The 16025-nt window shown below is 38.7% G+C and overlaps 1 protein-coding gene across 8 annotated transcripts in view; it reads left to right on the top strand.

Moving 5' to 3' along the window:
* The window catches only part of DENND1A (DENN domain containing 1A), a 174690-nt gene that overhangs the window by 88595 nt on the left and 70070 nt on the right, over positions 1 to 16025 (top strand). For all 8 annotated transcript variants that reach the window (XM_031556243.1, XM_031556244.1, XM_019621530.2 and 5 more), the window contains exons 11-12: positions 5261 to 5306; positions 13054 to 13155. In XM_031556243.1, coding sequence (XP_031412103.1) covers positions 5261 to 5306; positions 13054 to 13155 — 148 coding nt within the window. The remainder of the gene's footprint in view (positions 1 to 5260; positions 5307 to 13053; positions 13156 to 16025) is intronic.

Raw genomic sequence — 16025 nt, 5'->3', positions numbered from 1 at the left:
TCAGGCCAGGGAAAGATTTTGGGTGGAGGAGACAGAAAATTGGTGGGAATTCTATCATTAAAGTTCACACCTTAATGCACAATTGCATTCTCCTTTGAATAGAGAACAACAGAGGAGGCACATGAACTGTTGCTGTAGGAGGTGGGACTGCATGCCAGCAGGTGCCAAATGCACTGGTTAATGGGCTCCTGCTACCAAGCATCAGTAACCAACCACGTGCAGATACTTAAATTTGGCCAGATCACATCCATCTATTTTGTTGCTGAGAGTTTAAATATTTCTTGATGTGAAACAGTCTATTAATTTTCCTCACTGCTTGTTTCAGTTTGGTTTTTACGTGGCATAAAAACATTCCCACTGTGTCTGTTTTCTTTCCTTTTGCTCTCATTGTCTGTGTTTAAAATTAGCCTATAAGAAAAGACTGTCTTTACCAGGCTGCTGTGACACAGCCTAGCATGTTCTCTCAGTCCAGAGCTGTATCACTGGTTATTATGTGTGCTTCGACCAGAAGCAGCAGAAAATTTTCTAAGGCAATTTGAAGCGCCCTTTATATTAGATAGATCTCTTAGCAGCCAACATAGTTCATTGAGAGAGCCCTTTGCAGAGCCCCCTGACACAGGGGCATCACATTTGTGATGTTCCTACTGGTGCAGTTTTCCCTTTCCCCTGGAGTTTTTGTTGGTTTATATATATATTTTTTAAGCTCCCTTCTCTCATTTTCTAAATCCGCGCGTTGCTCACTGTGCGCCTTTACAGAGGTGGAGGGGGCACCGAGGGGCACATCCTCCTGCTGCTTGGGAAACAAAGGTTCCTTCCTCGTGAGCCTCTGAGTAGCTTTGGGTGTAACCTGCTTCATCTGTGTACTCACTGGAAGCTGTTGCATTTGCTCTTCTGGTTTCTTAGCTGTGTTGTTTCTACATCACTCCAATTTATGCAGTCAGGTTTCTAATTTGCATCAATTACCCTGATAAATTTGGGATTGAATTCTTTTACGTCTCAGTAAGTAAACTGAAGAGAAATCAGGAGACTGCTTAATGCATAAAATGCAGGTGGTGTATGAGCAACACATTAAGTCAGAGTTTGTGCATCAGGACTTGAACTTAGTAAATGTGATCTAATCAATTTTCCTGGAACTGTGGAGCAAATTGGTGCAAATCCCTGTGTAGCTATAAACTATGAACTTTCTTTGAGATCTGTAGGTTTTACATTATGTTTTCTGGTGAATTGCAGGTTTGTTTGTTTGTTTCTTTTGAGTTGAACTTTTTTTGTTGGTTTTATTTGTTGTCTTTCACTTAAGAGGAAGCCTCCCTCTATTTCACCTGATTCTCTTCCAATTAGTTGTTGCCCACCTCTTGGGACCATAATTAAGAGGTCTCTAGTTAGCCTAAGGAAACGAATCAGAGAAATTGTAAAATGCAACTGTAATAAATGGGCAATATCTCACCATTAAGTCCACAGTATCCATATTCATGCTTATGCATTGCTGCTTTAATGATTTGGTATTTACCTGTAGAACTCGTTTGATTGTAAATAACCCTGCATCGGGAACTGCTGTGACAGGAGAGGAGTAATAGCCTCAGTCTTTGTTCCAAAAGGCTTAGGCAGGCTTTTTGTTTAAGCAGTGAATGTGCACAGCAGAAATTGATACTTCTTATTTTGCACTTAATGGCTATTGCCTGCCATCAAACAGCGTTGAGTAATTGCGAGTTGTGGCTGTGGGAAGCGCCAGGACTCGTCGAGCAGTGCGTAAAACTGGTCCGTGGGTCAGTCTTTAATCTGTCATGGGTCTCAGAAGGATTAGATTGCACAAAGCGTTTCTCCTGTTTATACAAGCAATGGATGTTACTGAAGCTGACTGGGAAGTCTTGGGAATGCACGTGGAACCTGGTAAAAATGGCTTGGGACCTGAATGGCAGTGGGGAAGGACTACTGCAGCGTGGTCTGGATGGTGAGAAGTGCACAATCCTCTCTGGTACAGCATGGGAGCTGAGTAAGTAATGGCATACGATGTGCATCTTCAACGTTCACTTCAGGTGTACTTGGTGTATTTCTTCCTCAGTCATGATGAGTGATGACAGAAGAATGTAATCTCTTTGGTAGACTTGATAGGAAATAATTACATGCTCTTTACCAGAATTACATTTTATTATGGTTATTTATGTGTACAATCAATGAATATACAGATGGCATAGTATATCCAGGAGTTTGGCTGATGTAATTATTAGACTGGAGTAGGAAAAGAAAGACACTCACCCTATCCTGGGCTCGTGAAATAGACTCCAGTGGAGTGGATCTCCAGAAGAGATCCTTCCCCACTGGCAGTCAGCTCTTCAGCGGCTCTAGAAGAGGTGCAGCCAGGTTCCACCCCTTCCTGCAGCACAGCTGAATTGTCTTCACCTGTGCTCCCATGGCTGATTCATTGCTCAGGTGATCAATCAGAGCTTCAGGCCGTGATTCAGCAGCCCCATACACTATGTTTGCTTAGTTCATCTTTTGCAAGTATAAGGAGCTATCACAGTGAATTATCCTTAAGATGTTTTTGCTGTTGTCTTGTGGTTTATGTATCATGGAATATATTTTTTGTCCCTCAAAGATAAAGTTACTCAATATCATCTTCTGAGCTTTGCCTCATTCCCTAGCTGAAATCTCTGCAACTACTCACAAAGGTAGCACAAATGTTGCAAAATTAGTGCATTTTTAAACAAATTTCTGCTTTGAAGTTTGCTTTTTCTTATGGATCAGCAGAATCTCTCTTATGAATGAGTAAGCTAGAACCACTCTTTGTAGTGTTACAATATCAACTTGTCCTGCTGCTTTCTCTGGCCAGTCCAAGTGCAGCACGAGGCACCTGACTGGGTTCTTTAAAGCACAGCAATGCAAGGTTACAGGAAAAAAACAGCTTTCAAAACCTGACAAAAGTTGGAGTATTGTGGCCTTCATACCATCACTGTAATAGCCTTTACATGCTGTATTGCCTTTACTTTGATGACTTTCACTAGAAAATTGAAAAGACAATTCATTGCATCCAAAGGTGACCCTTGTGTCTTAAGACATATCTTTCTATCAGTTCCTAAAATTTTACTGGGAGTGTGAGGTTTTAAGGGTTTAGGCATTTGCATTCTTCTGTTGATGAGCTGGGCAATCGAAGGATGGACGTGATACAGTTAATCAACTTTTACAGATTCAGATTTTGTTATGCTTGGTGACAGGCTCTGCTTTTGGATGCATTAATAAAGTGGCTGGTTTTCTGGAATACTGCACTCTTCCTGCTTCCTTTCATTACGTTAGCCAAGGTTCTACTAGATGAGACGTTTGCAGTCTTACGACTTCCTGCCGAGGTTCAGACTTTGTATTTTTGAGATTGAGGCTGTCGTGTTTCTGAAACTACTTAATTAGAAACACATTCATTTCAGTGTGTACTGGAGGAGCCTTGAACAGCATAGCAAGGCACACGGGGAAGTTGAGCATTTGTGCAGCTGGCAACTAAACCAATGGTTTATACTTTGAATGTGAAATTACTGGGTATTTTCTTGCTCCTGGAATGTGGCCATTGGAAATGAAGAGATGTGGGTGAAAGAGAGAGTGTTTGTCACAAATAAAACATGCAAAATGACAAATAAATACTCCTCAGATGAGCAGCAATCCATATGCACTAAGTGTGTATCATGTTGAATGGTAAAAAATTGTAACACATATCCAAGAACTTGGATATATGTTTTGGTTCTCATCTGTGGAATCCCCAAGGACGCAGAGGCTTTGGGACTTGTACCAAATCAGTTCCTGAGTTAACAGTGCCTGTGTGCTGTGACAGGGTGCGGTGTTGGGTGAAGCTTGGGTAAGGGCGTTCTTGCCAGGCCGTGCAGTTCGGTGAGCCTCTTCAGAACTTGTTGGGTTCTTTGAAGTTATTTATGCTATGTATGTTTGCCTTCAAACAAGAATAAAAGAACAAAGCAGTGTTTCCATGCAGAGCATGTAGTATAGAGGCTGTCTACGTCCCTTGGTGCAGTATCCAACAGAGTAGCAGTTTTCAAGGTACAGTGATAAAGATGATAATTATTAATATGCACACCAGAAATTGTTACTTTAAAAAAATTTTCCTCACAAGAACAAGAAGCAGAGTGATTTTTGCTGGTGTGCAGCAGTAGTTCTTTCAGTACTGTTCTTCCCTTACAGAACAGTAGGCACCCATCTATAAAAGCAATATGGAAGATATTTTAAAACAAGGCAGAACAGTGACATTTCTCTTCTTTCTCATCTGAAATTGAAAATGAGCTCTTTAAGCTTCTGTATCCAAAATCAAATGAGGCTCTATTTTAAAAGTTGTGTCTGTCTGTGCTTTCAGTTTAACAGGCAGTGTGTGCCATATTTGCAACTAGCAGTTTTGGCATCCTCTTTGATATGTTCTAATAAGCAATGCAAATATGAGCTTTTCCGATTAGCTGAGTGGGAGTCCTGTAGTAAAACTTAATATTAGAAATACTGTATATACAAAGATTCAGCTTTCATTCAGTATTCTTCCTTGTTACATAGTAGCCCATATTGCTGTTTGCTAACATGGTTGAACAGAAGACTGGAAAGATGAGTCTTTCTTAACTTTCTGTTTGATAACAGAAGTGTCACACCTCTGTTTGAAGCAATAAATTTGGCCAAAGAACCTCTCGATATTGTTTGTTATTGTGTTCTGAAACAATGATTCCAGCATATGCCATAGTAATTATGGAGTTGATCAGAATCTTCCAAACTAATTTTTACATCCTTGTTTTATAAATGTAAATATTTCAAGATTTATACTTAGTTGAATTATTTAAAATGTGTCTGGACCCATAATCAAAGGGTTTAAAATTTACACGATGCATGATATGCATTCACTGAGCTAACCATTTAATTCTACAACTAAATCAGTCTGCTGAAAGAGTACAGAATTATTTGAAAATTGTACTTTAAGAGATCACCTTATTTTGTGTGTGTGTGTGTGTGTTTAATAGCTGCCCTTATGTACTTGTCTTAAAAAGACACTTAACAATTCTGATGTCGAAAGAAATTAAATCTTATGATAAGAAGGGAATATTGCATAGTAAAAAAAATCTTTCAAATATGGAATAAAATTATGTTAACATGTGGTTTATATATATATATATTTATATATATCCCAAAGTCTAATCCAGAATCCCTGGTCTTTTCCTGTAGCTAATTTTATAAGTCATATGTGTTAATCCAGTGCTATGAGAATGTAAAGCAAGTTTTTTCCTCCTCTTTGCAGTGCCCCAATGCCCTACCTCATTGGAATACATTTAAGTTTGATGGAGGTAAGTCTTTCTAACCATTTCTGAAAATACATGTAGTTTTATGACTTAGACCCACATCCTCTAAGTAATTTTACATACAGTCATTATGAATTAAAAATGAAATAATCCCATTAATTTATTTAAGAGCGCGCAGAGAATTGCAGTTAGGCGTCGGTAATCGCGCTAAATCGTAAGGAAGTCTTCCTCTGTACCTCGTGCCCTCTGGGTGTCCTTCGTTGGCAGTTCAGCAGTCAGTGAAGAGCTCGTGGTGTGTTCCCCTCTCCGTTCTGTTGCTTCATTTAGTCAGCTTTCTGCCTCTAGTTTTACTCTGTATTCACAAAGGCAGAGTTAGTATTAAACCAAAACGTTGACAGTTATAGTTCTCTTTTGGGCATTTACAGCCAGATTGTTTTTTTTAGTTTTTGTTTTTAATGTTGAAAAGACCTGAAGAGAAGGAACTTGTTGTTAACATTAACACAAAACTGGCAGAAAAGCAGCCCTCACAGAAAGCATCACATATAAACAATCCATAATAATTTGTCTGACTTTAAACCAAATGAACAACAACTAACACAACCCACACCCTCTTAAAAGTGGAAGTAACGCATTTCCTTTTGCTTCCCGTACTGGAGAAACACTTGATGACTTTCCTTAAGAGTATCTGGAGCACATAAGCTATTAATTTAGATGCCTATGAAAATGCTTGCTCTTATTAATTGTGCCCCTTTACACAGGAAGCCTGAGTGCTGTGTATGTGCTTGATGAGGCATTCCGTCTCAGAAAGCACTGCCTCTCCGCAGGAACTTCAGTCAGTACCCAGTGCTGAACTGGAAGGTTTTGCATCTGCCCTTGGAAGTTAGTTGGCTTGTGCCCCTGTTTGAGATACATGTGTTTAGAAATTTAAGCTTATTTGTTTCGGGTATGTAACAACTTCTGATTCTGATTTTTTTCATCGTATAAATTAATGCATTTTACTAGAATATTTGTTTTTATATTGTCCATAAAATTTATTACTTCTCTGGAAGTATGTACTGATCAAACATTTTCTTTCATAGAGGCATAGCAGTGAAACAGTGATCCTCTCTGTCTTCATTGTAAAACTTCAGTATTATACTGTGTAGCTTTCCTTTTTTTCCCAGTATTAATGTGAAGTCAATTCTTAGAAGTCACCTTTTCATAAGCTAGATGGAACATTCAGGACTTCCCCCTGCTCCTGCTTGTACACAGACAATTTTTGATGCTCTTGATATTTCTAAATAAAGTACAGAATTTTAGTACGATGTGTTGGTAAATAAGCTATTGATCCAAAAGTCAGCATGTACATTTGTTTGCACATAGTATGTTTTTGTTAAAGGGATTTCTGGTAATTGCATCTGAATACTGTGTAGGCAGGACCAATGTAATATCTGGGGAGTAGCCTAGCATATAGTTTTCATATGGGGCAAGAGTTTTTCGGCCCGATGTCTGTGTCAGGTAATCATCGCCTTGCTTATTAGGGTCCCTCTAGTAAGAGGCCTGTTAGAGGGTGGGGTGACATCTTGATGTGGGCACTTGTCAGCTTTCACATATCATCTTTCACAAAGAGCTACCTGGTCAGCCTGGCGATGGGTGTAGAAACAAAAAACCGGTAACTACTTGTTAGAGTTGCTTTGTCTCGCTCCTGCCTTGCAGCTTAAGATATTAGCTCTTCCTTCGTCTCAGTTTTCCACATTGCAGGGCTCTGTAGGCCTTCCAAACTCCATCTGTAAAAACTCAAAAAAAAATGAGCTGCTCTTGGAGCAGCCAATTTTCATCCATTTCTATAGCTTGCGAAAAATCTGTTTCGTACTAAATCCAGTATGGCTTCTGAATAGCTGGAGATTCTGGAACACACACACATTGGCAAAGTGCAGCTTTTCAAAGTGCCTTATGAAGTAAATTAAATAAATAAAACTGTCTTCTCTCCTGCTCTTACGGATAAATCAAATTCCTTCCAATACAGCTAGATGTGTTTTTACCATTGAAAAATAAAATAAAATCACACAGTGAGCTATTGTATATGTTGTTTGTTGACAAGTGCTGTATAATTTGTCTGTGCCTTGGGAGAAGGAAAGGTGACATCTGTCAAACAAACTAGACAATAAATAGTTTACCTCTTAGCCTGGTTTGGGTGTTGAAAGCTTATTTTCTTTTTCCTTTTCCTCATATGTAGGCTTATTTGTTAGAATAACTGTTCAGTAGCAACAGCAATTTATTCTCGTGTTCCAACAGTTGAGTATTTAAAAAAATATTTTGTGTTAATTTCTCCATCTCAAAAATATTTTTATAAACGGCAAAGAAAATATTGTCATTATGAAGAATCCATTTTTCATTAAATGCTGAAGTTTCAGCCCTTAGTCCTTTTAAAAGTGTTAATTCACATGCTCTAGATTCAGAATAAGGAATTAATTCCTCTTTTCCCATTCCATTTAAGACAGGTGGACTATCATCTTCTGTGGAGCCCCACAGGGGCAGGGCACATGCAGGCTCACAGTTCTGCTCCAGCAGCTCTGCAGAATTTGTCACTGTTGCATAGATATTAGTGGAGCCTAAACTTAAGCACAGAAAGCTGTGGTGTAAAGGGAAGAGAGACTTTGGAGTGTAGGAGGAAGAATAATTCTCCAGCTTTGGTGTTGCTTCTGTGGCCTTTTGCTCTCCCCATCTCACAACAGGACCTCTGGCAGAAATACCATAGCAGTTATAATGCTTTAAACAAAGTGCACCCTCTGTCTCACCTCAAAAGTTTTATTTCAAACCATTGTGCATCTTAAAGTTAGTTTGCAGTCTCCTATTATATGGAGTCTCTAGAAGGAACAGCTCTTTTAATGGAAAATGACAAATTTTTCTTACAATTAAAATATCAAACATATCCACTGACTGTTAAATCTAATTTGCTGTGACTGAAATGTTCTCCAGTGAGATAAGATAATCTCCTGTTATAGGTCAGAGGGCTCTGGCTGATATATGACTGAAAATCTTGGTAGAAAATGTAGAGCTGTGTTTTGGGCTCTTATTTTTCAGCTTTTCTATCATCACCTAGTTAGTCATTCTTTATAAGATTTCCATTTAGCAATCCACAGAGTAACTTCAAAGAAGGCTAAAAGTTTATAAGCTGTTGGATAAGCAAGGCTGGAGTTATCACATGAATAATGGAACATGCTTACAGAACTAATTGAATTCATATTAGACGAAGATAAGTACTTAGCACTGATAAATAACGAGATAGGGAGCTGAAACTCCATCAAACGAACACATCCCTTTCATAATCTTACCTTATGTTGTGCCTGCATGCTGCAAGCTATTTTACTGTTAATACAACAGCGAATCGACCTTTGTGTTACACGCAGCATCAAACCGTGCTGGCAGCCTTTTACCTCGTGTTGTCGTTACCAAGTGGTTTTTCCAGCAGCTGTCTGTAGCAAAGGCCTTCAGCGTGATGGCACTGATGGCAGAGGAGCGTCCTTGACCTGGTACACTGCCTGCTGGAATTTGGGCACATGTGGATCTCATTAAGCATGGGGAACAGCTCTTCTAGCTGTTTGGTTCTGAGCTGCTGGCAGCAGAATCTGCTGTGCCAGGCTTCCAGCCATGGCGTTAGAGCAGTGCCTGGCCTCACCTCCCTTTGGTCGAGGCACAAACAGAACGTTTGGAAGTGACGTTAAAAATTAGAGAAGTATTTATTAGTTTACTTATCCATTTAGTTTCAAGTTTCCAGTCACTCGAGAGCTTCTTCTGAGACTTCGGAATTTTAATTCTTTTGAAGTTCTCCAAAGTGAATTTGTGAGTGAAGTTGGCCAAAATGGCCAAAGCATCCTTTCTTGGCACCAAAGAGAGATGTGCATTTTAAAACGTACCAAATTACTTATTAAACTGTCTTTTATCCAATTGTTGGAAGAAACGGAAATGGTGCCATGTTTATATAAGAGATTCTGGAGCGGATGGGCTCCCGGCGGGTAAGTGTTGATGTGACTTGTGCAGTACCAGGGAGGCACAGTGGTGGCTGCAGGTTTTGCTGCCGCTGTCCCGCGGCGTTAGAGCAGCACCGGTGATGTCTGTCACTCAGTTGGCAGCAGCTGCCTGCGATAAGGATCTGGAGAATCACCTGCGCAGGATCAGGGTTCAGCACATCAAGGTCGGGGCAGTGGCGGAAGAGTGGAAGATGCACGGGGGGCTCGGGCCACCTGCTGTGCCCAGATCAAAGGGGCGCGGGGTCAGGGGGCACAGCCAGCCCGGCCGGGCCTGTCTGCGGAATCGCTGCTTCAGGTTGTAAATCTGAGGGTGATTTCATTAAGTCCTTCTGGCTGCTGTTGGGGCATGAAATAATAAAATTTTATATCCGCTGCCTTTCCTGCTTCTGGCAGCCAGATTGACACATTGTTGTCTGCAGTGTTGTGGTGTTCTTAAGAAAATAAATGGAAACTATTAACTAATTAGAAGCGAGTCATTAAGCAAATGGATTTTAACTAGTGAATCATGGTTTCATAATAGCTTCACGTATTATGTACAAAGTAGCTATTAAAATATGAGGGTTATTTTAAGATTCAAAGTAATTACCGGAAAGTGAATTTTCTGTGCCATTGCAATGTTTTCAATATATTGATCTGTTTGTGTCCGGCCATCAAACCTCACGGTCGGTTTGGTTCATGTCTTGCACGGTGTTTTTTTAAAGGAGGTATCCAATGCCATTGTTCAGCTAAGTGTGACTCGGTGGTTTTTATGGGAGGAGAAGCAAAAGCTGCCAGCAGTAAACGGTGAAAATAAAGTAACGTTTAGTGCAAATGGTATTAGTATTATTGATGTATATTTCTTCTAGCATATGACCCAAGTACAACAGAGGTGCACCTCTTAACATTGCTATATAGTTTCTCAGTGTTTTTGCTAACTTTCACATAAAACATTTAAATTACTCCAAGTGTGGCTGCTTGTGAGCAGGACAGGTTGTACTAACTGCTGCTTATTTACTGACCTAGTGTTTAAGGCCCCCTGGAGTTTGTTTGAAAAGTTAAGAGATTTTCACAGTAAAGGTGCCATTTCTGAAATTTAAAGTGCTCTTTTCACCAGGAGATAAGTTCTCTCTGATTAAGTCAGTAATTCTTACTAAGCCATGTTTATAGAGGCCATAAACAATGGGTTCAGTGTGCTTGTTAAACCAGCTTTCCTTACCTCTCCACTCTTTTAAACAGAGACATATAAAATAAAAGGCAGGTGTAGATGTTAGTCCGATTTGGTTGGGTTTAGATGATTAATTATGGCTACACGGAGTCCAGGAAAGATGGTTAAAAAGGGCTTGCAGTTGTAATCTGTGATGTTCAGTTTCACTGAATCACTTCTTTTGACCCAGCAAATCTCTAGTGTGCAGAAAGTTTAGATAAGCAAACTGCAATATTCATATTTCCTCTTGTTTTTACTCTCCACGTTTTCTGCAAAATCTGAGCGTACCGATTGTAGGTCCACCCTTTTTAGCAGGTATCATCTCATTTGTAAATTCTGTTTTCATATTCAGGAAGTTGTGAAGTGTGGATGCATACAGCTGTGTGGCTGTATACAGCTTAGTGGCTGCTTTTCTGTAACTTGAGAAAACTGGGACAACTTGCAAGGCATACCTGTGAAATAACCTACATGTTGTTGCAATTTGTAGTGTGCAGTGGGATTTAATATGAAAACAGCAATTGGATGCTTGGAGTTTTTACTGAAATTCCAGCAGAGTAAATGCTTTAATTTCCAGGTTCAGCTCGGCTGATACTGCATTTAGCAAAAGAACCATCTGATTGTTTTCAAAAGCCCTTATATCTACCTGATAACATCTTTATTAAAAAGCATAGTGATATGAATGATGGCTAAAACAGACCGTGGTGAATCAATCAGTCTGCATTTCTCTGGGATAAAGCACAACTGGACCATTGAAAAACTGTTGTTTTTTTTTTCAATGCAGTGCCAGAGAGATGCTATAAATCAAGTTATTCTCTGGTGTTTTATTAAATTTGAGCGTTTGTCTACAGGGAAATCCAGCGTCTTAATACGACTGTTGAGGTGTTTAAAGTAAGGTTGTGCTCTTTACTCTGTAAAGGTATAGCGTATAGCACAGCATTTAAATGTTAGCCTGCCTTTCTGATACAGTCATTTCTGAGCCGTGTGTGGAGGTGATTACAGTGATCAGCATTTATAGTCCATGCATTGTGAACTGTATCCCGTTGTACTGTATGCCTTGGCAGAGATGTGCTTGTGAAAAGCCTGTGCAGCTGCGGAAATCCCAACGTTTTGCTGAAGGGAAAGTTCGAAATTATCACTAGAGTCACAAAAACACCCATCGACAAGTTTGAGCACATTCGTTGCTTCTTTGGCAGGAATCAAGAGAAGGTTTTAATTTCTTCTGTCTTGTCCTACTAGCACTTGGTTTTGACAAGCTTCTGGCTTTAGTTAAGTGCGTTGCAAGACCTTTTTGTATGGGCTTTTTAGACTCCTGAGTATAAGTGAGATTTTTAATTTTCTGAAACAGGAAGGAGCAAATCAGTTTGTCTGGTGCTTCCGGACTCCTAGAAGGAGTGAGGCTCCTGGATTGCTTTAGAGTTTATCAGATGCAGCCAAGGGAGTGACCTTTGGTTCCTGAAATGGAGAGGAAAGTACCTTGGTTTATCATGCGGTACTTGTGCTTTTTGTATGGAAAGCATTAAACACAGGGTTTTTTTCCATTTAAGTTAAAGAAAATCCTCACAGAAGACTTAAACTTAAATGTCTTCAAAATGTTTTTAATAGTTATTGGCTTTTTTGTTTGTTCTCCCCCCACCACTGCTATAACTACACAGCAGCTTTATTTATAGACAGAGAACTGAGCCTTGAAGACTGAAGGTAATTATTTAGATGCCTAAGGCTCAACGTTGCCATTGTTTTAGAGCTCTAGTTCCTTTCTTTTAAGGAAAACAATTCCCTCCACCCCACAAAATCTTAATTAAAAAAGGTGAATGTTTATGTTCATTTTCTTCCTTGATAACACACGTTTAGTACTGCATATGATAAGTATTTGGGTTCTTGAATGTTTGTTTAAGGAGCAGTGGGAAATTTCCTTAATCACCAGATTTTGCACTTACACTTCTTCTGATTTTGAAATTACAAAACTGAATTTGCTAAGGGCATAACTGTGTACAGTTAGTAAAAACAAAAAGCCAACAACAGGAAAAACAAGGAAAGAGCACTATGATTCAATTGACTTGATAGTGGAAATAGTGTTAAAATAAATGCTTAAGTATTGTTCTTGTTTCTCTGCATTAGAGATGCAAGACTCAGCACAAGATTCGGAAGCCAAGCAGCGTCCTTTACTCAATACATCTCTTACCTACTGGAAAAACCAGTAATTATTGTTATTTAAATTAGTTTACAAATACAAAAAAAATAGCTTCAGATCTTTACTTAGCTAGAAGCTGCTGAACATACAAACAGCTTATCAGAGTTAAGATAAACATTAGCAGAGCTGCTTGAAGCAACTCCTTGCTTGAATAATCTTAACCAGTAACCTTGTGGTTTCAAACATTTCAGAATGGGCAATTTCAGGAGCTCCCTTCCACAAATAGAATATTAATGCTTTAATACTGTAAGATAGAAAAATGAAACAAGTGGTTACAGAAAGACAGGAATGTTGGTGTTTTCTTTAAATGTTTGAGAATTGTAACACCATGATGTTATGCTGCCAGTTGTGTACTTTATGCACAGGAATTAACTCCTTCCTTTTCCTTCTCTTGAATTTGCTTATCTTTAGAAAGTGAGAAACATGGCCCTGGAAGATGTAGTGATTCTTAACGTAGACACCAACACACTGGAAACCCCTTTTGATGACCTTCAGAGCCTACCTAATGATGTGGTATGTATTAAATTATTTTATTCAATCATTTCATTACTGAGAAATGTAAATCCATTTGGCCTGTTTGTAGATTCAGGTGTCTCATTGTGCTGCTCTTAATATTTTGAGTAAACTGTTCTACCTCACTTGAGTTTTAATGAACATTGTGCATTTTTTATCTTGAACTGTGGTACTAAGTGGACTGTTTCATATTCACTTCTATCAATGCTCGATGAAAATAATTAATGAACTTATTTTTGTTCTCATTCAAACTTCTAGTAATTTGTTTTTTAATAATTTGATAGAAATGTAATACTAGTGTTTGATCTATCCCTTTATTGGGCAAAAATACATCCAGCTTGTTACTTGCTGCTATAATTATCTTCAACAAAGAGTGGAAATGGGAATAAGAGCGTAAGAAGTTGAGTCAGAGGGTGACTGCTTAGGAGAAAAAGGGGAAAACCTGTGGGTTTTTTTTTTTTATTTTTTTAACTAGTTCAAAATATTGTGCTGGCAGATAGATCCAAACCTTTTTATGTGTAGTTGAGAAATAAAATTGATATGCAGGGAGCTCAATATAAGCTGGTCTGTTTGACGAAAAATTCAAGTAATGGTGAATACCCTGTGCCTCCTACTGTGAGATCCCGTCATTTCTCTGTGATCTGTGATCCATTCTTCGAAAACAGTGAGCTGTAGATAAAAGGTCCGTCTTGATTGTGAACATGTTGGCTTTAGTCGAGCATTTAGTCTATAAAAGTTACTTCCATGGATCTTTCTGGCTTTTTATAGTTTTTCATTTTGATTTCACTCCCAGCATCCAAGTCTGCCAGCTGGTCATCACTCATGCCATTATCCACAACCCGGGAAATGACAGACTTGTAAATTTCATGAAATTATGTAAGAAATGTCTGGATAACAGTGAGTGCTGGGCCTCAAACATGGATATGATTTGTCAACAATCAAGTATTATATTAGACTTTATGAGACTTCATTAAAGGAGCTGTTGTAGGTGCACTGTAGAACATCAGAAGAGACTTCACCAATAAACACAGAACTTCAAGCTTTGGAATGTAGTAAATTTTAAGAGACTTCCTTCCTTTCGTTATTTACTTTTACTTTACTTTTTTAACAGTAAAGAGTTGTGTTTTATTAGTTCAAATTTCTTGATTCAGTTTTCCACAGGTCTATTTAAAAGCTACATTTTGTCTTGGAGGATGTTTGGAGCATAGCAGAGGAAGTGCTGCCAGCAAATTCAATTAACTGGCACGGCTCACAAATAGCATATAGGGTGTAATTTTTTTTTTTTTCACAACTGCTATATAAATACAGCTGGGATTAATATTTGTTGTAACAAAGCCTAAACCTGAATTGTGTTGCTTTGTGTAATTAACGTTTGGGATCACTGTTTATGTCTTACTTAGCTTTGTTTCATTATTTTTGTTACCTAGATAATAAAGTATTCTCCTCTAGGTCTTTTCCTTTCCCTCACACTGCTTAATATTTGGCTTTGACCACTAGAGAGCAGCTGCTCTTCTTTGCAAGAATTGAATTTCTGTCAGTTCTTTCATGCATCATGTGTTTGGAACTGTAAGTGGATCAAGTTGTTCATCTCAGCAGGGAGACTCTAAAGCCAATCCATTATACTTTTTTTCTTTCTTTTTTTTATTTTTTTTTCTTCCCTGGGAGGATGGGGAGATTCTGAGTGTATGTCCCTCCATGGATCTCAGTCTAAAAAGATACATTTATGATCTGAGAAACTAAAAATGTCCTCAACAGTTTCATTGCTCATGAACGGCTGTTTTGTCAAACTATTCTGCCAGTTTTCAACTCAGTGTGAACAGCAAGTAATTCATGCACTGCTGAATATACACAATATTTACTTTGCTGAATTAAATGGACTTATCTTCAGTAGTGAGGACAAACATCTGTGTGATGCATTTGCCATTGAGTAATTAATCCAGTGGAAAAATTGTAAAGCTCTTTTTATTTTTTCCCCTTTCCTTAAACAGCCTTCTAAATCAAGTAAAATAATGCTCCAAAGCCCTGTGATTACTTTGGAGTTTGAAGTAGTGGACCATACTCAAGTTTCAGGATAGTGATGTTGCTACCTATACAGTTGATTCTCAGCAATCTAGGATAAACTTTCATTTCTGTCTCTCCTACTGTACAGATGAACATGGGCTATAGTGAAATGTCTTCCCAGTTAACATTTGTGTTGCAGGAGCAGGATAGTATTGAGACAGTTCTGGTGGAACCAAATTAAGTCATTTCTTCGCCTTGGTTACCTCAGCAGTACCTGGTAGCAAGCAGAATTCAGGTTGGGTCCCTGAAAATCAAGGTGTGTATTACTGTGTTACTGATTAACTGAATCGTGAAAAACTGTGCCTCCATCACCTTCTGCTTCTGATAGTTTGCTGAAAATCTGGCAGCATGAGAGCACCCTGGGAAGTAACTTTCCTTTAAAATAGTCAATATTAAAAAAAGAGATTTATTAAGGACTGTGATTACAATAAGTGCATCTGCTGCTGACAAGTCTCCTACACCACCGTCTGTGTTGCAAGGAATAGCAAAGAGAGGGGGTAGTAATTTTTTTTTATGCAACCCTTATGGATTTATCATGTATTTCCAAATAAGTGTCATCTTCTAGGCTTAGTTGTAGCCAGAGCTTCGTATTGCAAGGAATAAAACATAAGCTGACTCTGTCAACTTTAGTTTTTATTAAATGAAGCCGTGATGCAATGCCTAATGTACAGTATACGGCAGTAAAAAGATCTTACATATCTTATGACTGTGTATTGTACATTTGTACTGTTCTATGAATATTTTAGGCTGTCAGTAATTTGGTTTTGTCCATTCACTAGCAAGTTGCTACAAGAGGGAATCCCGTATTA

The sequence above is a fragment of the Meleagris gallopavo genome, chromosome 19 (assembly GCF_000146605.3).
Source record: "Meleagris gallopavo isolate NT-WF06-2002-E0010 breed Aviagen turkey brand Nicholas breeding stock chromosome 19, Turkey_5.1, whole genome shotgun sequence".
In the NCBI taxonomy this organism is placed as follows: domain Eukaryota; kingdom Metazoa; phylum Chordata; class Aves; order Galliformes; family Phasianidae; genus Meleagris; species Meleagris gallopavo.
The sequence above is the reverse complement of the archived record's forward strand: the minus strand, read 5'-3'. Positions and strand labels throughout refer to the sequence as shown.